The sequence below is a fragment of the Acomys minous genome (assembly GCF_964271855.1).
Source record: "Acomys minous genome assembly, chromosome: 16".
NCBI classification, from domain to species: Eukaryota; Metazoa; Chordata; class Mammalia; order Rodentia; family Muridae; genus Acomys; species Acomys minous.
The window spans coordinates 74,148,090-74,174,930 of NC_140498.1; the positions used below are offsets into that span (position 1 = coordinate 74,148,090).

The 26,841-nt window shown below is 44.3% G+C and overlaps 3 protein-coding genes across 9 annotated transcripts in view; 1 reads left to right on the forward strand and 2 right to left on the reverse strand.

The window, feature by feature from the left end:
* The window catches only part of FKBP6 (FKBP prolyl isomerase family member 6 (inactive)), an 88,788-nt gene that overhangs the window by 41,749 nt on the left and 20,198 nt on the right, over positions 1-26,841 (forward strand). Inside the window, exon 8 of one of the 5 annotated variants that reach the window (XM_084764647.1) lies at positions 23,235-23,545. The exons of the other annotated variants lie outside the window; for them this stretch is intronic. The gene's annotated coding sequence lies outside the window, so the exon portion shown is untranslated. Of the gene's footprint in view, positions 1-23,234; positions 23,546-26,841 lie in introns of those variants that run through there. 5 annotated transcript variants of the gene reach the window in all.
* LOC311586776 (uncharacterized protein) lies at positions 642-2,331 on the reverse strand. Of its 3 annotated transcripts, none has more exons than XM_084762940.1 (2): positions 1,842-2,331; positions 642-1,397 (listed from the first exon to the last, which is right to left on the reverse strand). In XM_084762940.1, exons 1-2 carry the CDS (start codon positions 2,314-2,316, stop codon positions 1,000-1,002), a joined length of 873 nt encoding a protein of 290 aa, XP_084619066.1. In that variant the 5' UTR covers positions 2,317-2,331; the 3' UTR covers positions 642-999. The 3 variants fall into 3 exon arrangements, with proteins under 3 accessions (XP_084619066.1, XP_084619065.1, XP_084619067.1); XM_084762939.1 differs by having other exon boundaries at positions 642-1,251; positions 1,660-2,331; XM_084762941.1 differs by having other exon boundaries at positions 1,660-2,331.
* LOC311586775 (uncharacterized protein) lies at positions 2,377-6,212 on the reverse strand (the record flags this gene model as incomplete). Its single annotated transcript, XM_084762938.1, has 2 exons — positions 2,377-2,775; positions 5,264-6,212. 2 exons carry the CDS (start codon positions 6,210-6,212, stop codon positions 2,765-2,767), a joined length of 960 nt encoding a protein of 319 aa, XP_084619064.1. The 3' UTR covers positions 2,377-2,764.

The following is a 26,841-nucleotide window of genomic DNA, read 5'->3' on the forward strand; positions in this document are numbered from 1 at the left end:
GTGTCTGCTGTTCTGAGAGCAGCTTGAGGGGGCCGAGGTGTAATTGGAGTAATTTCCTGTTACCGCAATTCCCTCGTAATAAGGTGGGGCTGAGCTCAAACACAGCCAGCATTCTTGGGTTCTACGAGGGTCAGAAAAGTTTAGGGTTAAAAAGGGTTATCCCTGGGTAGGGGGTGGACATAGGAGAGGAGTTAGGTACAGGAGAGGAATCAGGTACTGAATATGACCTTGATGGTGTGGGTTGGGGTAGTACCTGTGGTTTTGGCTGGGCCTGACGCGGCTCAGTGAGGACGGGATTCGGGCCTATAGCCAGAGTGGAAGCTGTAGTTAGGGATAATTTGATTATAAAAGTCAATCCAGGGTCTTTTCCCGGGGCATATAATCGCAGTCCCCACTTGTTTCCCTGGAGCCAGTGACGATTTTGTCTTCCTTTGTCTGTAAACTTAATGACCAAAGGGTTGCAATAGCTATTCCAGCAAGGTTGAGGGCAGTTAGGGTCATTGGTGTGATTTTTCTTTACTACAATTAAGTCCCAGCTAGAGGAAGGGTTCCAGGAGGCCTCGCCTGTAGTTTCGCATCCCCATGAAGCACAATAGAAATTAGTAATCCCTCCACATTGACGTCTAAACTGTCGGGATTGACCTTGCCCTGGACATACATAGAACTCAGCAGACCGGAGGTTAGTCCGGGTGTAATGATTTGAACATCCATACAGATCGGATGGTATACGGATGGGGAGGTTGCCTGATGGAGGGCTGTCCTTAGAGCATGAAGTCTCACTGAGTTCAGGGAGATTAGGGCCAGGGAACCAGACAGGTGACTCGCCTGCCATTTTACAGAGGTCTGGGGTCAAATCCGGCCACCAAGTCCATAGGGCGTGAGTTCCAGAAGTGGACCATATGACATCTCCCTGGTTGTTTAGAACTTCCCAGGTTTGGGACTTGGGCACGTGCGGGCCAGCTAAGGCCCCTGGGATCCACAAGACAATATAGAGGAGGATTAAGAACGAGTGAGTCTTATCTTGAGCGGGTTTGGAGTCCGCTGGAGATGCCATCTCTCTTCAGTTGGTTCCCCGGGGGCCGGGTTGTCCGGGCTGGTTTGAGCTGCCTTTACGTGGGAAGCGTGGATCCAGGCGGCGATCCCGTCTACTTTGAGTGCGGTGGGAGTGGTCAGGAGAACCGAGTAGGGTCCTTTCCAACGTGGTTCCAGGGTCTTGGAATTGTGTCGTCTGACCCATACAGAGTCCCCCACCTGGTAGGGGTGAGGAACCAAAGGTTTGTTAAGCTGTTCTCTATATGCTGCTGCTAGAGGTTTCCATACCTCTTTCTGGACCATCTGTAGAGCCTTTAGGTGGGCCCATAGGGAGGGACTGTTGGCATAATCGGCAACTTCAGAATCTAGGAAATTAACAATAGGAGGGGGTGAGCCATACATGATTTCAAAGGGTGTGAGTCCGTGTGGCCCTGGGGTGTTACGGGCACGATATAATGCTAAGGGGAGGAGGGTCACCCAGTCTCTAGTGCCAGTTGCAAGCGTTAATTTAGTTAAAGTCTCCTTGATGGTTCTATTAGCTCGTTCTACCTGACCTGAACTCTGGGGGCGGTAGGCACAATGTAATTTCCAATCGATCCCCAATAGCTGGACCACCAACTGACTTACCTGGGAGATGAAGGCGGGGCCGTTGTCCGACCCTATTACCTGGGGCATTCCGTACCGGGGAAAGATGTCATCCAGGAGCTTCTTCGAGACCACCTTAGCTGTCTCATGCTTGGTGGGGAAGGCTTCAATCCATCCGGAGAAGGTATCTATAAAAACTAGTAGGTACTTATAGCCATACATACCGGGCTTGATCTCAGTGAAGTCGATCTCCCAATGGGTGCCGGGGCGGTGCCCCCTCAGTCTAGCCCCTTGCGCAAGAGGGTTTTTACTAGCGTTGACCTGGGCACAGGCCACGCAGGAGTCTGTTGCCCGTTTGATGGCCTCCTCCTTTCCTAATAGGAATAATCCAGTCTCTTCCCTCTTCAGGAGTGTGCTCATTTTCCGTGCACTCAGATGGGTTAGCTTGTGGAAAAAGTCAATCAAGTAGGCAGTGGCCTTGAGCGGGGCCACGACCTTGCCCTGGTAGGTCCATTGATCAGGGGTAGCACAGGTGGCCCCCATTTTCTGTAGCAGGTGAATGTCTTTTTCCGTGTATTCCCAGCCTCGGCGGGCTTGGGAATCTGACTGGGAGCCTTCGGAGGTTTGGTCGGCGGTGACCAGAAGTTTGCTAGGCCTTTTCCCGGAGAGTGCTGCCAAGCGAGCGGCTTTATCGGCCATCCTGTTTCCCTCTGCCTCCAGGGAAGTTCCTTTCTGGTGCCCCGGGCAGTGTATGATGCTGAGTTCATGGGGCAAGTGTAGGGCTTTTAGCAGGGCCAGTATCTCAGTCTTATTTTTAATTTCTTTGCCCTCCGAGGTCAGTAGGCCCCTCCTCCGGTAAATTTCTCCATGGATATGGGCTGTGGCAAAGGCATACCTGCTGTCGGTGTATACGTTGAGGCGTTTACCGCTGGCCAGCTGCAGTGCTTTGGTCAGAGCTATCAGCTCGGCACGCTGGGCTGATGTCCCCGGGGGGAGAGGGCTGGACCAAATTACATCCTTGGTGGTTGTTACGGCGGCTCCTGCTCGCCGTTCTCCATTTTCCAGGAAACTGCTGCCGTCCGTAAACCAGGTGCAGTCAGCATTCCGGAGGGGCTGGTCAGTTAGATCAGGGCGGGTCCCGTGAGTCTCAGCCAGTATCTGCAGACAATCATGGTTATCGGGGGGCTCGGGCGAGGGAAGTAGGGAGGCAGGGTTCAGAGTCACAGGGGGTCCGAAAGTGACTTTTTCAGGGTCCAGCAAAAGAGTCTGATAATGGGTCATCCGGGCATTAGACAACCATCTGTCAGGCGGCTGCCTGATTAAGGCTTCCATGGCATGAGGAGCCAGGATGGTGAGAGGCTGTCCCATTGTCAACTTGCCAGAGTCTTTGACCAGGATGGCCACTGCTGCCACCATGCGGAGACATGGTGGCCATCCTGAGGCTACTGGATCTAACTTTTTGGATAGATAAGCGATGGGACGCCGCCATGGCCCGAGCTTTTGCGTGAGCACTCCTTTTGCATACCCAGACCTTTCGTCAACGTACAGTTCAAAGGGTTTGGTCAGGTCTGGAAGTCCCAGGGCTGGGGAGGAAAGTAAGGCTTCTTTGATGGCATCGAATGCCTGCTGCTGGGGTTCTTCCCAGGTAAAGAGAGTACTTTGCTTGGTGAGGGGGTATAAAGGGGCTGCCATCTCTGCGAATCCTGGGATCCAGAGCCGGCAGAAGCCTGCTGTACCCAGGAATTCCCGGAGTTGTCTCTGGGTCTTGGGCACGGGGATCTGGAGGATTGCTTGCTTTCTTGCCTGGGTTAGCCACCTTTTCCCCTCTCTGATCTGGTATCCCAAATAAGTCACCTGGGGCTGACAGATTTGGGCCTTTTTAAATGAGGCCCGATATCCCAAGTGTCCAAGAGTCTTCAAGAGGGCCTCTGTCCCAGCCCGACAATCATCCTCAGTCTGGGCGGCCAATAAAAGGTCATCAACATATTGCAACAAGATTAAGGTTGGGTGTTGGACTCGGAAGTCCGCCAGGTCTCTATGCAAGGCTTCATCGAACAGGGTAGGGCTGTTTTTAAATCCTTGGGGTAGTCTAGTCCAAGTTAGCTGCCCGGACAGTCCCTTTTCTGGGTCCTTCCATTCGAAGGCAAAGATGGGTTGGCTGTCCGGGTGGAGCCTTAGGCTGAAGAAGGCATCCTTTAAATCTAGGACTGTATACCAGATGTGTGATGGGGGCAGGCTGGTCAGGAGGTTATAGGGATTTGGCACAGTTGGGTGGATGTCCTCAACCCGCCTATTAACTTCCCTTAAGTCCTGGACAGGGCGATAGTCATTAGTCCCGGGCTTCTTAACAGGAAGTAAGGGGGTGTTCCAGGGGGATTGGCATGGCACCAGTATCCCTTGGTCCAGCAATCTCTGAATATGGGGCCGTATGCCTTGGTAGGCTTCCTGAGACATGGGATACTGCTTTATAGAAACTGGGGTTGCCGTAGCTTTTAGAGTGACCATCGGGGGGGCTGGTTAGATGCCAGCCCCATTCCACCAGTTTCAGCCCAGGCCGAGGGAAAATGCTCCAGCCATGTTAAGGGTGGCTGCTTTTCGGATTCAGCCTCGTAGAGCCTATATTCTTCCTCCACATCCAAGGCCAAGACATGGATTGGTTTCCCTTGTGGCCCGGTTACATGGGCCTTCCCATCCTCAAAGTAAATTTGTGCTTTTAACTTAGTCAGAAGGTCTCTGCCCAGAAGAGGATAGGGGCAGTCAGGGACATGTAGGAAAGAATGCAAGACCTTACCGGTCGCAAGCTGGATCTTTCTTTCAGTGGTCCATCGGTATGTCTTTGTGCCGGTTGCGCCTTGCACCCAGGCAGTTTTGTTGGTCAAAGGCCCCGGTGTAGATGTAAGGACCGAGTGCTGTGCCCCCGTGTCAACCAAAAAGGTCACTGGTTGCCCCCCCACATTAAGGGTTAACCTGGGCTCAGGGGGAGGCTCCTGGCCCTGACGGCCCTAATCTTCCAAGTTCAAGAGAGTGGTAGAGGTCCGGGGTCTTCTGGTTCCCTTTGGCCGTCTGGGGCAGTCTCGGACCCAATGGCCTTTTTCCTTACAATAGGCGCATTGGTCTTTATCCACCCGTGGCCCCCTCCGCTCTCCAGGTTCCTGTCTACCCTGTGTCTGTCCTGTTACAACGGTGGCCAGCAATCTGCTCATTTCCCTGTTCCTTTTTCTGTCCCGAATATTTTCTCTTTCCTCTGCCTCTTTTCTCAGTTTTTCTTCCCTTTCCTCACTCTCTCTCCTGATCCGATCCTCTCTTTCTTCTGGAGTCTCTCTCTTATTATACACTTTCTCAGCTTCCTTCAGCAAATCCTGTACTGTGCTCTCTTTCAACTCTTCTAATCTCTCTAGCTTCCGCCTTATATCTGGGGCTGACTGCCAAACAAACGACATGGCCAGAGTGGTAGCCTGGAGGGGGTCCTCAGGGTCATATGGTGTATAGACCCTATAAGCTTCCTTCAGTCTTTCTAAGAAGGCGGAAGGGGTTTCATCAGATTTTTGTGTAACCATCTTGACCTGTGCCAAATTCGTGGGCCGCCTAGCAGCCTTTTGGAGACCCGCTATAAGCAACTGGCGATAGAGGCGTAGGTGATTCTTACCCTCCTGTGTATTGAAGTCCCATTCAGGGCGTTCTAAGGGAAAAGCGCTATTAATCTCGTTGAGCAGCTGGGTTGGGCGCCCGTTCTCTCCTGGGACATTTTTCCGTGCCTCTTGAATGACTCGCTGGTATTCCTCGGTGGTCAGGAGCGTCTGCAGGAGTTGCTGGCAGTCGTCCCAGGTAGGCTGGTGAGTCACTAAAATAGACTCGATCAAGGAAGTAAGTCTAGTGGGATCCTTAGAAAAAGGAGGGTTATTATTTTTCCAGTTGTAGAGGTCTGAGGCAGAGAAAGGCCAATATTGAATTTGTCCTCCATTGCCTGCTCGCAAGGGAAAAGCCTGGGAGGTGGCATCCGGGGTTTGTTCCCGGCGGTTCCGCAAGCGGCCCGCCACAGGGGAGGAAGCGGCTGCTTGGGATTGGGGAGGTGCCTCCGGAGCGGCGGGAGGTGCAGCACCCGCCGGGGGCTGAGGGCCCTGGTAAGGTGGAGGGAGTGGTTCCTCGGACAGGAGGTCTAGGAGGGTCCTGTCCTCGGGGGGAAGGACCTTGGGAGGGGGTCTGAGGACCGCGGGGTATAGTCCCGTCTGGGGAGTGGGTGTGGGAGTCAAAGGGGGTGGTAAGGCCGGTGGAGCCGACGGAGGTGGCGAGGAAAGGAAAGGCTTAACCCAAGGGGGTGGGTCGCGGACCAGAGTCTCCCAAGTAATGATGTATGGGACTTGGTCAGGGTGGCCATGAGGGCCTGGGTCCATCACCTTTGCCTTAACCTGTAAAATGAGAGTCAGGTTAAAAGAGCCCTCCGGTGGCCAGTTAACATTGAAGGTTGGCCATTCGGAGGCACAGAACGTTTGCCATCGGTCCTTACGGACCTCCACAGATTGGTTGTGTGCGATGGTCCGGACTTCCCTGAAATGTTTAAGGGTTAAGGTCAGCGGGGTGGTAACTGTCTGGCCCATGTCTGCAGAGAAAGGGAGTGTACACAGAGTGACAAGAAAGATTAACAACAAATCAAAAGAGATGGATCGCGCTGCGCGGTGCCGGCACCAAAATGAAAGTAAACCAATTGGAGACTGCGTTGGGGTTCCGGTTTCCCCGTCTCCCAGATGAGGAGCGTATCCGTTGACCAGGGGCGAAGCCCCAACCAAGCCGAGTCGGATCGTCCTCTCAGATGGGTCCTAAGGACCCCGGATACCCCCGTGGGACGTCTCCCAGGGGTGTGGAGGAGAAGTCCGAGTTCGTCAACTCCTTCTAGCCTCCACCAGATACTAATGACCCAATTGAGTCTCAGAGTAGCACAGAGATGGAGGACAACCAGGAGACAAACAAGACACACAATACCCACAATGCCAGCAGCAGAGAACTTACCTCCCGATTTTGGGTCGGTGGTCCCTGGGCGGGGGTCTCTATCCCGGACGAGCCCCCAAATGAAAGACCCTCCTCACGGAGTGTCCTTCGTCAGGGAGACCCTCCCCAAGAACCAGCGAAACCAAAGTCCGGTTGCAAATGCAAGAGGCTTTATTGATTACACGGGTACCCGGGCGACACAGTCTATCGGATGACTGGCGCGCCGAGTGAAGGGGAGGAGACCCTTTTATAGGGTGAGAAGCAGGAAGCGGGGGTTACAGAAGCGAGAAGCATAGTTACAGGGTCTTGATTGGCTAACTTAATGCGGCTAGATTTAGCTCTGGTTAGGGCTTTGGAATCAGGAAATGTTTAGGCTAGCCTATTCACTGACCATACATCCTGTTTTTTCAATAACTTGGCCAGAACCGCTTGTGTAGACCTTGTGAAATGGTGGGTGACCATGAACCTTGTGACGTCTGCGAGCCTTGTGACATGGTGGTATTTTTCCAGTCTGACTGAGCCTTTCAGGTGACCTCCCTTAACCATTGTACAAGCCTTACAAAATAGAATCATTTACAAAATAGTAAGCCTTGACTAAACAACATTTAGAAGTGGGGTCTTTCAGCCACATACTAGCAAAGACATAAATTAGCTTCTGTTAATGTGAAGAAACCTTTATAACCTTGAAATTTCATCTTCATAGAATATTTTAAACCAGGATTGAATCACATATACAACATGCTGTAAAAATATAACTTTGAAGCCGGGCGGTGGTGGCGCACGCCTTTAATCCCAGCACTGGGGAGGCAGAGGCAGGTGGATCGCTGTGAGTTCGAGGCCAGCCTAGTCTACAAAGTGAGTCCAGGACAGCCAAGGCTACACAGAGAAACCCTGTCTCGAAAAAACAAAAACAAAAAAAAAAACAAAAACAAAAAAACTTTGAGGGCTGGAGAGATGAGTCAGCGGTTAAAAGCACTGTCTGTTCATCCAAAAGTCCTGAGTTCAATTCCCAGCAACTACATGATGGCTTACAACCATCTATAATGAGATCTTGTGCCCTCTTCCCAAGTACAGGCACACATGTAGGCAAATGCTGTATACATAATAAATATTTTTAAACATAACTTTGAATTTCTATCCTCATATAAAAAAAAATACATACCGGTTTAAACTATGAGACTTGTTATTTCTTAGTCTAAAAGGAGATAAAATAATAAACAGTTTATTAGGACTAAGAAGTTTTATAATTATTGCTTTATACCATGTGATCATCTTAAGACACTGAAGACACATGACAGGTTGCAAGCCATGTGGTCTATATGACTACTATTTAAAAACACTTGTGTGTATGTATATACATATATACACACATAAAGATATGTACATAAAGATATATATATTATCTTTAAATGAGAGTTACCTTCAACTTACATGCACATATACACATACGGAGTTGAATCAGAGTTACATACATAGCTGAATCATATATAGAATTACAAGCTCTTTGTTATATAAGTTTAAAGCCAAATACTGCTGAAGATCATATAGATTTCTAAGGCATATCCAATGAGCAAATTATAACCTTAGTAAGAATTTACAGCATAACCTTAAGGGTTTTTTTTTTTGAGAGCAGAATGCAAAGAAATCATAGATAAAAGTTTTCTTTTAAGAGTAGGGAAGTAGTCAAGTGTGGTGGAGCACTCCTTTAATCCCAGCACTCTGGAGGCAGAGGCAGGGGGATCACCGCAAGTTTGAGGCCAGTCTGGTCTACAAAGCGAGTCTAGGACAGCCAGGGTGACACAGATAACCCTGTCTGGAAAAACAAAAACAAAAAGAGTGGGGAAGTAGATCTTTAGCGGTAAGAGACTTGGGGATCATAGAGCAATGCAAGCTTAGATACTTGGGAATCATTTGTTGTGGCAGTGAGAATTTGGAAATCAGATGTTCCAATTTATCTGAGTCCGTGAAGGGAGAGAAGGAATGAGCTCTTGGCAGAGGCCTGCTGCAGGAGGGGTGGTGGTGAATGGGTCTACGTGGGCAGGCTCAATGCCAGAGTCACTCAGAGAAATTGGGCTCTAGCTAGACTTTGCTTCAATTGTATTAGTTGAGGTGACCACATATGCCTCCTGGCGGGCTTCTGAGTTGTGTAAAAGGGAACTTGTAAAAGTGTGTTTTTCCTCCCAGCCCCAAACTCCCAAAATAATAACTCATACTCAAAATATATTTACAAATACCTAGGTTACTAGATAGTAATTTAAAATAACCCATCTATACTAATCTACATTCTGCCACATGGCTGGTTACGTCTGTTCAGATATCATGCATCTGTCCTCCTCATATCTTACTTGGTGACTTTTCCTCATCACCTGGCTCTACTCCAGAATCCTTTTTATCTACTGGATGTCCTTCCTTCTATTCTATGCTTCCCTATACGCCATAGGGGTTTTTTGTTTTGTTTTGTTTTTGCTTTTTTGACAGGCAATACATCCATACAGTACAGAAGATATTCTCTCTACAGGAACTTCTGTCCATGAAAAGGGTGACTTGTGGATTTGTAATCAGTTGGTCTAGGAGGCCAGGTCAGGGTGATCGTGAGGTCTCTGTAGCCTCTAGACAATAGTGGGAAAGGGGTATCAGAGGAGGATGGAAGAAGAAGGAGAGTTGCTGGGCTAGGGCCCAAGGTGACCTGGGAGTTTCTCAGGAATAACAGATGAAAAATCTGGACCCACAAGAATCCAAGGAGAGAGAGAGAGAGACAGACAGACAGACAGACACTCAAGAGATGAGAAGGGTGGTGGGTGAGATCTTGAGGACCTCTTGGGTGAGTTCAGCTGCCGCCACTAGGACCCACAGACATGCCTGCCATCTGCACACAATAGGATCAAATGATTTAGACAGAAAAGTGATAGCATGGTGGGAGGAACCAATGGCTTGGGTCAGGACCCCTGTTGCTATCCCAGCCTCTCATCATTAGGTGGTAGGGTTGAGTAGATTCTGGAAGGGCCAAGGCTGGGGCTGTTAAAGGGGTCCTGGAGTACTGTGGTGCCCTATGGAGCCAAGAGAGTTAGAGTTGGGAGGTGTCCTTTGGGGATAGGGAAAGGAAAGGACTGCCAAGTAAGAGGTCATCCATGTACTAGAGTAGGGTACTGGGCCTGAGGTAAGGGAGGACAAATATCAGACCAAGAAAGGCCTGGCCAAAGAAGTGGGAACTAGCTTGAAAGCCCTGAGGAAGTATAGTCCAAGTGAGCTGTTCACAGCCATGTGTCAAGGTCATCTCAAGTGAAAGCAAAGAGGAAATACGAGTCAAGGGGTAAAGGAATCATGAAGAAAATGTCCTTTAGCTTCCTTCCACAGCACTCTGGAGGAAGAGGCAGGTGAATCTCTGTGAGTTCAAGGACAGCCTGGTCTAGAAAGTGAGTTCACGACAGCCAGGGCTACATAGAGAAATTCTGTCTGTTGTTTGGGTTCAGTTCTGTAAGGTGGGAGGGATTGGGGGAGAATGTTAGAGAAGGGGGTATGGTGGATAGTGACCACAGGTGTATTGGAATAACCGCCTCATTGATAGCATGGAGGTCCTCGACTAACAGATAGGCTCCATAGGGCTTACTCGCCAGAAGAATGGTGAGGGTGTTTCAGAGTGAATTAGTGGGGATCTTAAGGCCCTGAGATTTTAAAAAAAAAAAAAAGGCAGGTGATTATGGTCTTGAGACCCTGGCAGTGAATCTCTGAGATAGGAAACTGGGGTTGGGAAGAGGAAAAGGTGGGGTTTTGTTTTGTTTTGTTTTGTTTTTAATTCCTGAGGCAGGATTTCTGTGTAGTCTTTGTCTGTCTTTGGCTTGCTTTGTAGACCAGGTTGGTCTCAAACTCACAGAAATCTGCCTGCCCCTGCCTCCTGAGTGCTGGGATTACAGGCGTGTGCCACTTTAAGTGAACCATGACCAGTTGGTGATAGGTAACAGTTACCAGGGTAAAGATGCCCCAGACCCGGTATCAACAGGTTCTGTAAGGATGAGGGTGGAGGAGTCGGAAGTGGGTGTCCAGAAGACATTTAAGGGAAGAAGTAAATGAGAGTTCAGAGAGGTGGCAGGAAAGGAGAAGGTAGCCTCAAAATGAGTGAAGGTGTTGTGGCCAAGCGAAGGCACTGGGCAGACAGGCATGACGCCGAAGGAATGTGAGAAAGATTGTCCAATGAAGGATGCATGGCAAAGGTAAAGTCCTAGATGGAAAGGTGAGTGTACTGGCTTTTGGCCTTCCGTAATCTGTCAAGAAAAACAGCTGATTCTCAGATGTTTATTGGGTAACCTTGGAGAGTCTATCAAGGTTAACTATATTGTTAGGAATTGTCTCCATGCCTTCCAGGAGGCAACAGATCATAACATCCCTCCTGGTGGTCCTCCTGTCCCTGCTGGTAGTCCCAGCCAGGGTCCTGGAATGGGATTGCATTATTACCCACCAGTGTTACAGGATCTGCTAGATAGGTCCAGTCTGCATACTGCCTGGCCTCCTCCTGGACTCTTCTGGAGCTCCTCACACATACGAGTGGAGGACTGATTGATACTCTGGTCATGCCAGCTTACATCATAGATCTGAGTTAAGTTGTAGAACCCTCTTGTAGGCAGAGGGATTAATAGAGAAAGAACCCAACCATTGAAGTTAGCAAGATCTTGGAGAAAGGAGCATGAGCCTGGACGACTCCAGCCACTTACCAAAGGGGGCAGAGGTGAGCAGTTTCCTGTCAGGACAAAGTGTGGGCAACCACAGGAGAGGCCACTGGAGGGGCAGGCCAACTTATCACTAGAGACTAGGAAGACAGAAGTCCAGAGGGAGGAGTCTGAGTGCCAGTGGGGAAGAAAGGTGGGCACATAAGGAGGTCCCTGTTAGAGGGTGGAGATTTTGGTGGTGCAGGAGGAGAGGGTAGGAACAGGGATCAGAAGGTAATGGAGAGGTGAGGCCTTGGATTCCTGTGTAGAAGTGGGGAAGTTGATAAAGGGATTTAGGCCCCAGTAGGAGGCAGGATAGATGGGGTAAATGGAGTAAAAGAAAGAGGAGAAGGAGTAGGTCTTTTGCAAGTGCTGGCTTCTGGTGGGAATCTCTGTATTGTTCTTGGGCTTCTGACTGGGGCCAGGCATCTCTTTTGTCCCAAAACCTCCAGCCTGACAATATGGACTGCCTGAGACCTAATGTTCTACTTTTTGTTGATGATAAGGGGCAATATATTGTAGTCTGGCTGCTTCAAAGCTGGGAAGGTCATCATGAGCCCAGAAAGCCTGGAATGCAGGTTACAAGTAGGGATGGGGAGGAGAGTAGAAATTTTGTCAGAAGCTTCTGATTCTCTGAGGGAACCTGAGGAAATAAGGAACTGTTGGGTTATTTTAAAATTATATCGCAGTTTCTCTCTTAACCTGGCTAGTACCGACATAATTGAGACTGTTGTATTTATTTAACAAGCTTTACAGCACAACAACTGAGCAGTATTAATCTATTTTAACTTTCTTAACTAATCTAGCTACCTCCCAGCTGAAATCTCTTACATTTTAAGGCTTTTTCTGCTCTAGCTGCTTTCTCATGATATATCCTGGACCTTTCCTCCTGGCTGAAATCCCCACTCCTCTTTTTCTCTCTCTCCCTGCTCTGGCTTTCTGGAAGTCCAGCCCTATTCTCTTCTTTGCTCAGTCATTGGTTGTTAAGCCTCTATTGACATATCAGGAAACAGTTGGGGAACAATGTTTACACAACATTGAGACAGTAGATTCTCAGAACAAGGAGTGCAACCAGAGATGGAGGGTACAGAAATCAGCATTTGAATCTTTACACAGTACACAATAACATTATGCCTACCTGGAAGAATCACATTGGGCAGACTGGTTTCAGCCTCTTCTAGGGCTGACCTGGGGCTATCAAAGTGCAGGCTGTTTTGGAGCAGTTTGCAAGGGCTTTAGTTGATTCCTGGATGGTGTCTGTCAGCTGAGTGGATCTCTACTGGGACAGAAACAGACAAGGGATGGAAGGAAAGCTAAGAAACTTAGGGGAAAGTCTTTATCTTGGGTGTGCACTTGAAACTTCCAGGCCTGCCTTGTGGTCCTGGTAGTTGCAGGGTGAAAAGGAGTCCCAAAGCTAGGAGAAGGAAAGAGCCCAGCCTAAGCTGTTCACTGGCAGGGATAATTGATTTGTGATAGATAGATACAAGTCTCAACACACTGAAGTTTACATGAACTTTTTTAATTTGCAAAATGAGATAAGAAGTTTTAGATATATTACCATGACCACTTTCTGTAATCTGCATTGAAATTCTCATTGTAGAAAAAACAGTTTAAAAATGTCTGTAGTCAGCTGAAGTGGACCCACAACTTTAAGCACAAAAATATGCCTAAAAAGTTATGAAGGTGGTAGAAGCATGAACATTTATCTATAATAAGACAAATTTCATGGCGGGAAAGAAAACCAAGAGAAAGAACTTGGGGACCTATAAATTGGTTTGGGGATAAAAGCGTGAATGCCTTTCCTCTGCCCTCTAGTGAACAGAGATATTTTCAGAATCACTTTAAGTCTTTATTTAGAAAACAAACAGAGGAAAATTTAAATCTGAACCAGTGTTTTACCAAGGTTACATTAACAACTGACAAGAATTCCATTGATTAGTATGCTAAACTTTGAACTTTGAATGTTTAGCATTACGTATCATCTTTTTTAAAATTATGTATTAGTAGAGTTTTGGTGCCAATGAAATAAGCCAATTCAAACCAAATTAAAATTTTTAAATGCTTGGGGTTTTTGTTTGTTTGTTTTTGTTTTTTGTTTTGTTTGGTTTGGTTTTTCAAGTCAGGGTCTCTCTGTAGCCTTGGCTGTCCTGGACTCACTTTGTAGACCAGGCTGGCCTCAAACTCACAGCGATCCACCTGCCTCTGCCTTCCGAGTGCTGGGACTAAAGGTGTGCGCCACCACACCCAGCATAAAAATGCTTGTTTGGGAACAGCTCTTGGTCGAGTTCACCAGCCTTGGAGGATAAGACTGGGAAAAGTCACAGCAGGCTGTGGTGGGGGATTTTTTATGGATTGTAGGTGAAGGAAAGTGACATGTCTGCTATACAGTAGGTTTGTACCCAGGTATGGTCATTTAATTCAAGGGCTTGTGTGGCTAGCAACTTCAGGGGAAGAGGTCTGAACTAGCAGTGTTAGAGGGGAATGGAGTTTACCAGACCATGCAGGGGCACACAAAAGCTGAGGACTCCAACTGAACAGCCTGACTTCTGTGTATACAGGTGCCAGTTCATGTTTGGCTTCTTCCTGTTGAAAATGGATCACATGGGGTGGGGGATTCAGGAAAAGAAGAAACATCTGATTGACCATTGCCCGGGAAACTCAAGAATCCATTCCTAGAGAAGGTGAGGGAGGCAAGATGCAAAAAGGAAAAATAATTGAGGGGTCCTATTATGTGGAAAGCCATTGAAAAAGGAAAGACTGCCACCAGTGGAAGGAGGGAAGGTGCCCTGGTTTGGCCATCCTGACCCCTCATTGGAGTTTTCTGGAGAACCAGAGTGTGGATGGGTCCCAGTTGTTGGACAGACCATTCATCTTTAGCCTGGAAAGGTGGTATTAGTACTGATGTCCCAGGATCTTGGCCGCTGAAGGGCTGGTTGAGGATCACAGAGTAGGGTCTTTTCCACCAGGGTTCTAAAAAATAGTAAAAATCAAGTTTTGTTAGTAACAACAGCTTGGTAGCTTAAGTTTGTCTTTCAGTGAAACCTACTTTTGTGAATTTCCAGGACAGCCAGGGCTACAGAGAGAAAACCTGTCTCAAAAACAACAACAACAAAGAGCTGGGCGGTGGTGGCACATGCCTTTAATCCCAGCACTTGGGAGGCAGAGGCAGGCGGATTGCTGTGAGTTCAAGGCCAACCTAGTCTACAAAGTTAGTCCAGGACAGCCAAGGCTACACAGAGAAACCCTGTCTTGAAAAAAACAAACCAAAACAACAACAACAAAGAAGGGGGAAAAGTCATGATTTTTACATAAGAAATGGGCTGCCACAGCCTTTGGTTGAGGAGCTGGCTAAATCATCTTGCTGGTATTTGTACTTGGGTTGGGGAGAAGCTGAGAAACCTCACTTGTAAGACAGAAATTTTAAATGAAAGCTTTATTCCCTGCATTCACAGGGAGACAGGCAGTTCAGGATCTGAACCATGTTCCCAAAGGGAGATGGTACAGCATTCTTAACGGTTGGACCACAAAGAAAGGGGGAGCAGGGAGGGCTGTAGCATTATCTAATCATGTTTTGACCAAAGGGTTGAGCAAGGAAATAAACATAGCTGACTGGGCCATAGCCGGGTCACTAATTTTAGGGTCCTCAACTCAGCTTTTGCAGTCAGATCTCCTCTTGGACTTCCCGCCTGGACTTCAGAATGATAAGGGAATAAAGGAGTGGGCAAGCCTCACATAGTCAGTTAGGTCATAACAGGCAACACATTTATGACTTTGTGCCTTAGTTTAGATAATTAGCAACTTCCCTGTTTACATTCTTTACTGGTTTATAGAAAAACATGAATCACCTGAAGCTGCGTAGGAGTTGGCTCTCTGGCTCTCAAACATGAGCTCAGTTTTGATCCTGTCAGTAAGACAGAGGTTATTCCTGAGATGGCAGGTATGGGGATCAGGAATGGAGGTGGGGGTGAGGGTGCTGGGGGAGCCCACACAGAATCCCGGGAATCAGACTCTGGAGAGCAGACTCAAGGTGCAGATCTAACTTATTGTGCCTTGTACAAGCCTTTATACAATTGAAGGGCCAATCAGACCATCCCATGTGGGCCTTAAGCACCAGTAGCAATCAGTCAAGTTGGTGTAGCAAAGTTACTTCAGGAGACTTCGGTAAAGAAGCGGGAAGCTGTCATCACCTTAGCCTCAGATCCATTTTGAGACTTCACAAGTTTGCTAGGAGTGCCTAGTAGATAACACTGTGTGCAGTGAATCAGGATCATTCAAGGAGCCATAGGAACACCTCACTCGCTGTTCCCTATGGGCGTCCGTAAGGCTCATCTAGACACTCCCCGCAGGTTCCCCCTCTGTTTTAATTTCAAGATTAAAAATCTCCAGTAAAAGAGCTTACTGATGTTGATTTTGTAGGCATATATGATTTCTAAGCCATATCAGAAAAAATATAATACGTAAATTTATAATTACCATCACATAAGTAAAATACTGGGTGAAAATAAAGTTGTGGGTTTAGAAGGCACATACGGGAAGAAATGTCCCAAATCAGATAGGGTAAGTACATCCACTCTGGTGGTATTTATAGACACTATCTCTTTTTTATTTTATTTTATTTTTTATTTTTTGCCACTATCTCTTGATGGAGCTTATTAAGGAGAGAAAGGAAGGATATACTTCAGACTTCTATATATTGGTGATTTTTTTTCCTTTGATGACTATGAAGTGTCGTTCCCTATCTCTCTGATTACTTTTCTTAAAACCTATTTTGTTAGATATTAGAATAGTACTCCTGGGCTGGAGAGATGGCTCAAAGGTTAAGAGCACTGGACTGTTCATCCAGAGGTCCTGAGTTCAATTCCCGGCAACCATATGGCTCACAACCGTCTATAATGTGATCTGATGCCCTGTTCTAACCTTCAGGGGTACATGCAGGTAGAGTACTGTATGTGTAATAATAAATAAGTAAATCTAAAAAAAAAAAATAGTAATACTCCTGCTGCTTCTTGAGTTCCTTTACTCTGAGGTCCCTTTACCAAAGCATGTTTCTTGTATACATCAGAAGAATGTTTTCATATCCATTCTGTTAACCTGTGTCTTTTTATTGGGGAATTGAGTCTGTTGATGTTGAGAGATATTAATAACCTAATATTGTCAATTTCCTATAACTTTGATGTTGGTGGTGGTAGTTTGAGTGTGTGTACTTCTTTTTGGTTTTGCTGGTATGAAATTATTTATTTCCTGTGTTTTCTTGGGTGTAGTTACCCTTGTTGTGGTGGAGTTTTTCTTCTAGTATCCTCTATAGGGCTAGGTTAGTGGATAGATAAACCATGTCTTGTTTTCTCCATTTATGGTGATTGAAAGTAGTTGGGCCTAGCATCTGTGGTCTCTTGGGGTCTGCAATATATCTTCCCAGGCCCTTCTAGCTTTATAAAGTCTTTGTTGAGACACCTGGTGTAATTCTAATATGTTGCTTGGCCTTTATTCCTTGCAAATTTTAGTCGTCTTTCTTTGTACATTTAGTGTTTTGATTATTATGTGGTGGGAAGATTTTCTTTTTTGGTTCAATCTATTTGATGTTCTGTAGGCTTCTTGTATGTTTATAGGCATCTTGTTCTTTGGGCGACGAAATTTTTGTTCTGTGATTTTATTGAAGATATTTCCTGGGACTTGGGGCTGGGAAGTTTGTCCTTCCATTTCTGTTATTCTTAGGTTTGTCCTTTTATGGTATACCAAATTTCCTGGATGTTTCATGTTAGGCACTTTTTAGATTTAGTATTTTCTTTGACCAGTGCATCGGTTTCTTCTATGATATCTCCAATGCCTGAGATTCTCTCTTCCATCTCTTGTAGTCTGTTGGTGTTCTTTATTTCTTCTATTTCCTTTTCAGGTCATGAACAATTTTATTCATTTCATTCTCCTGTATTCCTTCCTTCCTTTCTTTTCTTTTTTGTTTGTTTTTTCAAGACAGTATTTCCCTGTCTATCGTTGGCTGTCCTGGACTCAATTTGTAGACCAGGCTGCGTGGCCTTGAACTCATAGCACTACCACGCCCGGCTTTGTATTTCTTTAAGGGATTTATTCATTTTTCTTCACCTGTTTGGTTGTATTTTCTTTGAGAAATTTATTCATTTCCTGTTTAAAGGCCTCTATCATCTTTGTAAGATTCTATCTATGGTCATTTTCTTGGTCTTCAGGTATGTTAGGATAGCCACAGTTTGTTGTCGTAGGGTAGCTGGGTGCTGGTGGTGCTTTATTACCCTGGGTTTTGTTGACTATGTTCTTAGGCTGTCCTTTAGCCATCTTGTTGTCCCTGGTATTGGCAGGCTTGGACATCCCTGGTAGTCACTGATGGCTACTGCCTCTGGGATTGCAGGCAGAGCTCTGCTGGTAGTTGACAATTGACATAGCCGTAGCCATTTTTGTATTCAGCTTCCATTTTGCTTCTAAGATGAAATTAAAGTTCAAAAATTTTAAACTTTTCAACTCTGCTCCCTAGAAGCAGTTAATCATAGCTGATACTAATATTCCCTGACAGAGGGTCAGGCTGACCTTATACTTAGCTACACTCTGGTTTCAACCTTGTTAACTATGATTCAGTGGTGTCATAATTCATAGTTTTGCAATCTGTGTAAACCAGTCCAGCCAATGTGATTGCTCCTTGTTGTTACATTAAAAATGTATCAGTTCAGCCTAAGATGGCTAATAAAAGACACAGAGTCTGAAGCATACTTTGAAGCTGCCAGCGCTACGCTGGGCAGAATCTAAACTAATACAAATCTACTCCTAAAGTATGGTAAACAAACCGCTCTAAACTGGTATATCATACATATACCCCAAGCATTTGCCACTATGGTGCTCCTCTGGCCATTCACTCCCTCCATCCTCCAAAACAATAAATTGTCCCCCTTCTCAACTCTCCATCCTTGCTTCGCCCTCTTTCTAGGAAGCTCCGCCTTCTACTTCCTGTCTTTCTGCCCAGTTTATTGGCTAAACAGCACCTTATTGACAGTTGTTACATCCATTCAAGACATTCCTCCACAATTCTCCTTTTTAGTCTAATAAAAAAAACTTTTAACTATACGTTTATATTATTACATCAATATACAATACACACACACAAGAACCACAAAGCAATCATTGTATTCATATTATACTCATAATATTTTGCTGTCTTCAACCCCATCAGAGACTTGAGAAGGAATAAAATTAATTAGCTGAGTAAATAGGAAGTGTAGGTTAACAGCTTTCAAAATGAAAAAAAAAAAAAAAAGACAGACACCTCGCTGCCTGAACAGTCACCAAAAGCTTTCTAACACATTGGAGCATTATCTTCAGCCTTCTGACCCAATATATCTGACAGACATATTTGTAAAGCAGGGACTATTGAGGACTTGCCTACCCTATCTTGGCAGAGTTTGGCTGTCAACTCTACCTACATCCAAGCTTGCCCGTTTCAAGCAGAATTCTGTCTGTGGCAGAAAACAAGGACATTTTTGACCAGTGGCTGGTTTGCCACACCTGAAGCCACCTCCATAAGGAGGTTCCTCGATGCTCATTACCTTCTTTGAGGAAGGTGGGTGTTGCCAGGAGTCAACATGTCTCATTTTCAAAGAATCTTCAAAACAAAACAAAACAAAATGTCCTTAAATGCCATATTCTGTAGGTCTCTGAGGTTTTTTTGAAGACCTTATCTAAATATTTTACTTTATCTCCCCCCCCCAGAGGGTTTTTCTGTCCTGGACTCACTTTGTAGACCAGGCTGGCCTTGAACTCACAGCAATCTGCCTGCCTCTGCCTCCCAAGTGCTGGGATTAAAGGTGTGCACCGCCACGCCCAGCACCTTATCTGTCTATTAAACCTAGGATGTATAGTCTTGTGATAAAGGTGAACAGTACAATGAATTTTAAAAAATGAACTTATTTTACATCAATATCTAATATTCTATGCCAATGAATTAAAAATAGACTTGTGAGTAACAATTAAGGCCTTAAGTTGAAGAGTAGATTCAATAATCTACCTTTTGTCCTATCATTCCTATATATGTCTATATTCACAGTGAAAAATCCCTGAGTCCAACCTCATCCTCTTTTGAATAAAACCAATAACACAACCAATTCCCAATGAAGATAAACATCCATAGCCCAAAACCTTACCCAACCCCCCTTTAAGGGAAATGGGGTGGCATTCTCTTTTTAAGGCTTCTTCAGGCTGATTTGGGATGAATAATACCTATACAGGGGCCCAAATAAAACTAGGAAAATGGTTAAACAAGCTAGAGATAGCATTTGTGGTCTAGTCTCTAAATGTTGAGAAATTCAGGCTTAATAAAAGTCCTGTGTGGGACGATCTGAAGTGCTGGACCAATTGGAATCAGGAGCTTTCTTCAAAGCTGTCCTGGGAGATGCTCTGTTCTGATGATGAACAGAACCAAAGCACTTGTGGATAGGAACATGAGGAATGCAGGATGTCAGCATCTCAGCATGCTGGAGGATAAATCCTGTCGGGTCTGATCCAGCATCAGTGTCTGGTACTTTAATTCTGAAATTATATAATTTCTCACAGGCATTATGCAGTTCTAAAACTATTAAGTGCATGAAGTGTGCAGGATGCACAAAACAATCGAGACTAGTTCTGTAGTTTGAATTCATGTATGTATAGACTGACTTAAGTTAACAGTCTCCCTTTTGTCCAGGTCTGTTTTATTTTTACCTCAATCAAAGAGGAATTATAATATAACCATTACCAAAGACCATACAATCATTATTTAATTGAAACCAAACAAGTTTGTATAGTTCTAAATGTCCTTCTCTAGGGTCTAGGGTGCAACCTGTCTCCCTAGAAAATGTACCCCGTTTTAGAGACAAGCCAGTGGACAAGCCTGAGCAAAAGAAGAGGAATTAAGCCTTAAATAAACTTATATATAGCCTAGGCATCTTGTACCTGGGTTTTCACACCTATTGCAGGTGTTTTTGTCTCACCCCTTCTCTCCATAGGGGACGAACACTTCCACCTTTTAAACTGAATGTCCTTCTCTATGGCGCCTGGTGTATAGGCTAGGCTGCTACCTGTCTCCTGAGAAAAAGTACCCCATTTTAAAGACAAGCTGGTTGCCCTGAGCCAAAGAAGAGGCATTAATGTTACCCTTTTAAGTATATGGGTTTTAGCTTTCGAGTTTTGGGGATCTAACTAGGCTGACCTGTACTTTGTCATCTGTAAGTCCTCTTTGTCTTTTTGCATCCGGTGTGACCGCCACCTGTCCCTCATGAAAGTAGCTCACGTTTAGAGGGATAAGCCGGTTGCCAGAGCAGTGACACTTTAACTCAACAAAGGCTTTTTGAAGTGGGAGGTATGCAGTTTGCATGTCTGTTAAGGAAAAATTTGTTGGTTTGAATCCTAGGCTGTTTTTGCAAGTAATTATCAGCAGCAGGGGTCACACCATGTGGACACCAGCCTGGTCTAGAACTTAAATAGAACTGTCTGTCTGTGTCTTCATGGTGTTAGGATTAAGGTTGTATGTACAATTTTCAGGGGGTCTTCCTTTGTCATATCTAATTTTTATCATTTTTGATGGAACCCACAATTTTTCCTTTCCTGTATGAACATGCAAAACCTCTACCCCATCATAACACATTTCCTGTTCTCCATTCTGAGGTCAGGATGTCCTTGAAATAGGCTGATCTAATTCAGCAGACTTTTCTAAAATCCAGTGTCTCTCTGCAGCTGTCGTGTTTTGTTCATTAGCATTCAAGAAACTGAAAGGCAATAAGGCATTATATAATCTGTCTCTTGGGGGTCTTTGACACCCCTTTTTGTTTGATGAACATTTCTTTTAAAGTACAGTTGGATCTTTCAATGACTGCTTGTCCTGTAGCTTTATGTGGTATACCTAAACATGTTATAATACATTAAAAATATTTCATTTTATTAGAGACATACGATGGAGCATTCATTGTCAGCTTTAATTTGTTTAGGTACACCCATAATTGCCATGACTTCTAATAAATGTGTAATAACAGAACCAGCCTTTTGAGAATTTAAAGCGGTTGCCCACTGGAATCCTCAATACATGTCTATAGTATGGGACACATACTTCAGTTTTCCAAACTCTATAAAATGAAATACATCCATTTGCCAAATTTCATTTCTTTGATTACCCCTAGGGTTACTTCCTGCAGGTAACAGAGTTTGGTTATATATAGAACAAATAAAACATTTTTTCACAATTTCCTTAGCTTGTTGCCAAGTGATAGAAAATTCCTTTTTTAAAAATTTAATTTCATTTTATGTGCATTAGTATGAAGGTTTCAGAGTAACCAGAGTTACAGACATTGTGAGCTGCCATGTGGGTGCTGGGAATTGAACCCTGGACCCTTGGAAGAGCAGGTGGTGCTCTTAACCACTGAGCCATCTCTCCAGCCCGAAAATTCCTTTTTTAAACCTTTGCTGTTAACATGGTGTTTTTTTTTTTTTAATGAAACTCTAAATTTTCTAACACATTTCCTATCAATAGTTCATCAGTTACATCATTACCTTGTACTAGAGGTCCTGGTATACCTGTGTGAGATCTTATATGAGTTATATACAATGGATGGTTTCTATTTCTGATCACTTGTGTAATTGAATAAATAGTGATGTTAATTTGGAATCATCCTGAATTAGGTCAGCTGTTTCTATATTCAACACAACTCTTTTGGCATACTGAGAGTCAGTAATTATATAAAGAGAGTCTTCAAACTCTGTTAACACCAGCAGAATTGCATATAATTCTGATTTTTTGAACGGAACCATAAGGACTCTCAACTACCTTACTTATATTTTCTGCTTTATAACCTGCTCTTTTTGATTTATTGGCATCAGTGTAAAATGTAGGAGCACCAGAAATTGGAATTCTTTTTACTACATGAGGAAGAATCCAACTAGTTCTTTCTATTAATTGAAATAGCTTGTTTTGGGGTTATCTGTTGTTAATTTCTCCCCCCCAAAAATCACCACAAGCCCCCTGCCAATGTTCGTTGTCCACCCATAACGAGGCAATCTCAGCATTAGTAAAAGGTACCACCATCTCAGCGGGATCTATTCCAACTAACTGGCGAAGTCTCATTTTTCCTTTTACAATCAATTCAGAAACCTTTTTATGTGGGTTTTTAATTTTTTTACTTTGTTCGTGTGGTAAAAATATCCATTCTAAGATACAATCTTCCCTTTGCATAAGAATTCCTGTTGGAGAATGAGTAGAAGGCAAGATAACTAAAATACATGCCTTCTTTGGAACAATGCAGTCAATATATGAATCTTATAACTTCCTTTCTATCAGAGCCAATTCATTTTCAGCTTCAGCTGGTAGCTTTCTTAAGCCATTCAAGTCCTTATCACATTGTAGGTTTGAAATAAATTACTTAGTTCTTGGGTAGTTAAACCAATTATAGGCCACAGCCAATTAACATCTTCCAGCAATTTTTTAAAATCATTAAGAGTTCTTAATTGATCTCTCCTAATTTCTACTTTCTGTGGTCTAATTTTCTGTTGGCCTATTTTGTATCCAGCAGTGGTTTTCCAATATACTTTGGAAGAGTCAGCCCCTGTTGTATCTTGTTTATGGACAGCCTGGACAGACTGTAACTGTCTCTTTTTTTTTTTTTTTTTTTTTTTTTTTTTTTGGTTTTTCGAGACAGGGTTTCTCTGTGTAGCCTTGGCTGTCCTGGACTCTCTTTGTAGACCAGGCTGGCCTTGAACTCACAGCGATCCACCTGCCTCTGCCTCCCGAGTGCTGGGATTAAAGGCGTGCGCCACCACGCCTGGCCAACTGTAACTGTCTTTGCTAATCCCTTTTTATAGTTTTAATTTTTTTATCAAGAGAATCACCTGTTTTCTGGCTTGTTTTTTAAATTGGTTTCCATTGTTGTAACAGATCTCTTCCCTATAAATTTACAGCTATATCAGCCATGTATGGCCTTGATTTTCCTGTTTGACCTTCTGGCCCTGTATATTTAAGCCATCTGACCCTGGAACTGTGGAGATACCTTTTGACGTGGGCAAATTGGATGCCAAGATTCTTGGGAAATTATACTGACATCTGGGCCAGTATCTAGTAATCCCTCAATCTCAATGCCATTTAATTGTAAGTTTAACTTTGGTCTCTTATCATTAATAGTGGTTTGCCAAAATATTTGTTTTTTATATCTTCAGTATCTTTTATTTTATCTCTAGGGGCATTATTATATCCATTAAATGGGTTTTCTAAGTCTTCAGTAGCCCTATTTGTTTTATCAGACCTTGAATTTTCTTGTTGTCTTTTAAAATAATCCATTTTGGGTGAACAGGAAACAAATAGCTCATGTTGTTTTTTGTTGGGCCTTGAGCATAGCCCCTTAGTTGGTTTTCCGAAAACAAGGAATAGCTTTGGGTATCCTTGGATGACCTACATTCATGAGCCACATGACCATTCCTTCCACATCTTCTACATTTTACAAGAAACCTTCTCCCTGAATTATTATCATTGTAGAATAATTTATCTTTAATCCATTCATGAAGAAGTGCCGATCTTGCCCTCAAGGGCATAATTGCTTTTTTACGTTCAGCATTTGCATTTTCAAAAGCTAGAAATGGAAGTAGAATATCTCTAGCATTTGGATCTGCTATGGTTCTATTCAGAGCTTTAATTATTCTCTGTAAAAATTCAGTGAAGGTTTCATTTGAGCCTTGGGTTATTTTTGTAAATGATTCCATTTGTCCCTGTTGTTCAACCTTGTCCCAAGCATTCATGGCTGTTGTTCAGCATCATTCTAAGACAGCATCATCAAAGGCAACCTGTGAAACTAAATCAGAATATGGGCCTTCACCTAGTAACTGATCCTTGACAATATCAATGTCTCCAGTCCTATTGTGCTGCTCCATATTTGAGGCCTCATCTTTCCACCATGCCGGACCTGGCTCTAAGATGGCAGTCATTAAATCTCTTCAATCTTTTGGAATTATGTGATTCCATGTGACCCAGTTATTAAGCATCTGTCTAACATATGGTGAATGTAAACCATAACTGCTTATTCCTCCTTAAACCCTTTTAATTATTGTGCTTCTATAGGTTGCCAATCAAAACCCTGATAACCTTGTGGGTTTTCTACATCTCCTGGTAGTTCCCTTATGAAGGCGGGGAAAATCATTTTTGGTTTTTTAACAAATAATGACTGCCTTGTAGTCTTGTTACAAAGTTGTGTTGTATGTTCTGGCCTTTTTTCTTCAGTTTCTTTCTCTGTGTTATTATTATTAGTTATAATAAGCCTTTCTGATTTCTCTTCTAAGGTTTCTTTCCAAATTTCATATTTTTCATTTTGTTTTATCTTAGTCCAGTCTATGAATTTTTATAATTTTTTCTCTAAATCCTTTTCTTTTAAAGAATTATAGAAAGCTAGCATGATTAAGTAAAAATAGTAGTAATAATCAGTAGCACAATTTCTCTGTTTCTTATTTGTATCACAGCATTATTTAAAAGAGTATTTAAGAAGGCCCAGAAACTTTGTGTTATTGTGTCTTCTATCTTTAAACCACCAAGTTATATCAAAGTATAACTTCTCTTTGGGAGCGATTCCCCCCACCAAACTATAACAAATTATCCTTTTTCTAAGGGTATGGCTACACTAAATAGGATGGGTGCCAATTTGTTACATTAAAAGTGTATCTGTTCAGCGTAAGATGGCTAATAAAAGACACAGAATCTGAAGCACACCATGCTGGGCAGATCTAAACTAATACAGACGTACTCCTAAACTATAGTGTACAAACTACTCTAAACTGATATATCATACATATACCCCAAGCATCTGCCACTGTGGTGCTCCTCTGGCCACTCACTCCCTCCATCCTCCTTAACAGTAAACTGTCCCCCTTCTCAACTCTCCATCCTTGCTCCACCCTCTCTCCAGGAAGCTCTGCTTCATTGACAGTTGTTACATCCATTCAAAGACATTCCTTCACACCCTGGCTTTCAACTGAATCGACTAATCAGATGCTCTGACAACTGCCTCATTGACCAGCCTTTGACTAGCATTTCAGTCTTCCTGGGCCCCTGATAACAATGTCCTAATGTCAGCTGGAAGTAGTTACAGAAGAGAATATATCGCCCATTGTCCCACCTAACAGGCTAAATAAAATGCTATGTCAAAAAGGGCTCCCTGGCATAAGGGACAAATGGGCCCTTTGTCCTGTTCCTCCTGGTTATGCTTTATGGCTCTCACATGATAAGTTATACATATTTTTATTTCAGGCCCACCAGCCACATCACCTCAGCTAATTGCTGACTTAAAAGAATCTCTGTACAAGGTCAAGTTGACCATAAACTTCCGTATTTTCTGGTATATAAGACAACTGGGTGTATAAGTTGACCCCCAACTTTTCCAGTTAAAATATACTCACAATATAAGACAACTACTCTTTCAATGCACACCATGTGCAGCAGACACAGGCATGTGTCTATTTGGAGACAGAGCACAGAGCGCCAGGTGCTTTATTAAATGCTGGCAAACAGCCAGTGCCAGAGCACATTACCCCTTTAAGGCAAGCTCCACAATCAACTCGAAGACCCACAGCTCTCTGAGTCAAATGGGCGGGTTCTGGTGGAAAGCCAATCCACATTCACATTCTCCTTCACAAGATACAGTAAGATGTATTCAGTTTGTTCCTTCCTGCTTCATACTCCCCACAAAGAGCGTGGAATTGGCCATGACACACCCCCACACACACACTGTATGCACCAGACATATGAAGTAAGGGGAAGCAAGCTGCAGGTAAATACCTGGCATGTAAGATGACCCCCGACTTTGGCATGGATTTGAGGGGGGTTAAAAAGTCATCTTGCCAGGTGTTGGTGGCACATGCCTTTAATCCCAGCACTTGGGAGGCAGAGGCAGGTGGGTCTCTGTGAGTTCGAGGCCAGTCTGGTTTACAAAGTGAGTCCAGGACAGTCAAGGCTACACAGAGAAACCCAGTCTCAAAAAACAAAACAAGTCATCTTATACGCCAGAAATGCAATATGTTCATGTTCAATGAGAAACTCTGTGGCCTTATTGTTCCCAGAAATTTCCCAGCCATATGCACATCTGACCCCAACTTCCAGGTACACTTTCAAGGTCAGCTAGAACGGTTTGTTAGCAAAATAACTTAAATCAGAGCTGACCACTGTGTTCCACCATCCACACTCCTGTATAAGCTAATTTTGGGTTTTGCCTTTATAAATTGACTCTGTAAAACAGGTCGATGTCACAGTTAGGCTCCTGAGACCTTTCTGTGGCCCTGATTGATCAGCCTGGCAAAGACATCCAATAAACCATCTATATTTAGCTGAGACTGAGTGGTTTGTGTGGCACTTCTTGGGTTCCAAGATCTGTAAACTACAGGCAGGGCTGGGACCTGGGAAATCACACACAGAGGTCACAGGGCAGACCTCAGTGCTGCTGGGAGAACCTGATGGCTGCCACCTCTGGAATTGTAGGCAGAACTAGGACCTGGGAACTGGTGCACAGAGGCTCTGGTGCAGAACTGACCT

Bases quoted from the DNA above. Each gene is read 5' to 3' on its own strand.
- LOC311586776 (XM_084762939.1), bottom strand. From the start codon at position 2,316: ATGGCCGATAAAGCCGCTCGCTTGGCAGCACTCTCCGGGAAAAGGCCT. The intron at 1,252-1,659 runs GTAAGTCAGTTG...CACCCCTACCAG, and splicing joins GCCCCGCCTTCATCTCCCAG to GTGGGGGACTCTGTATGGGT.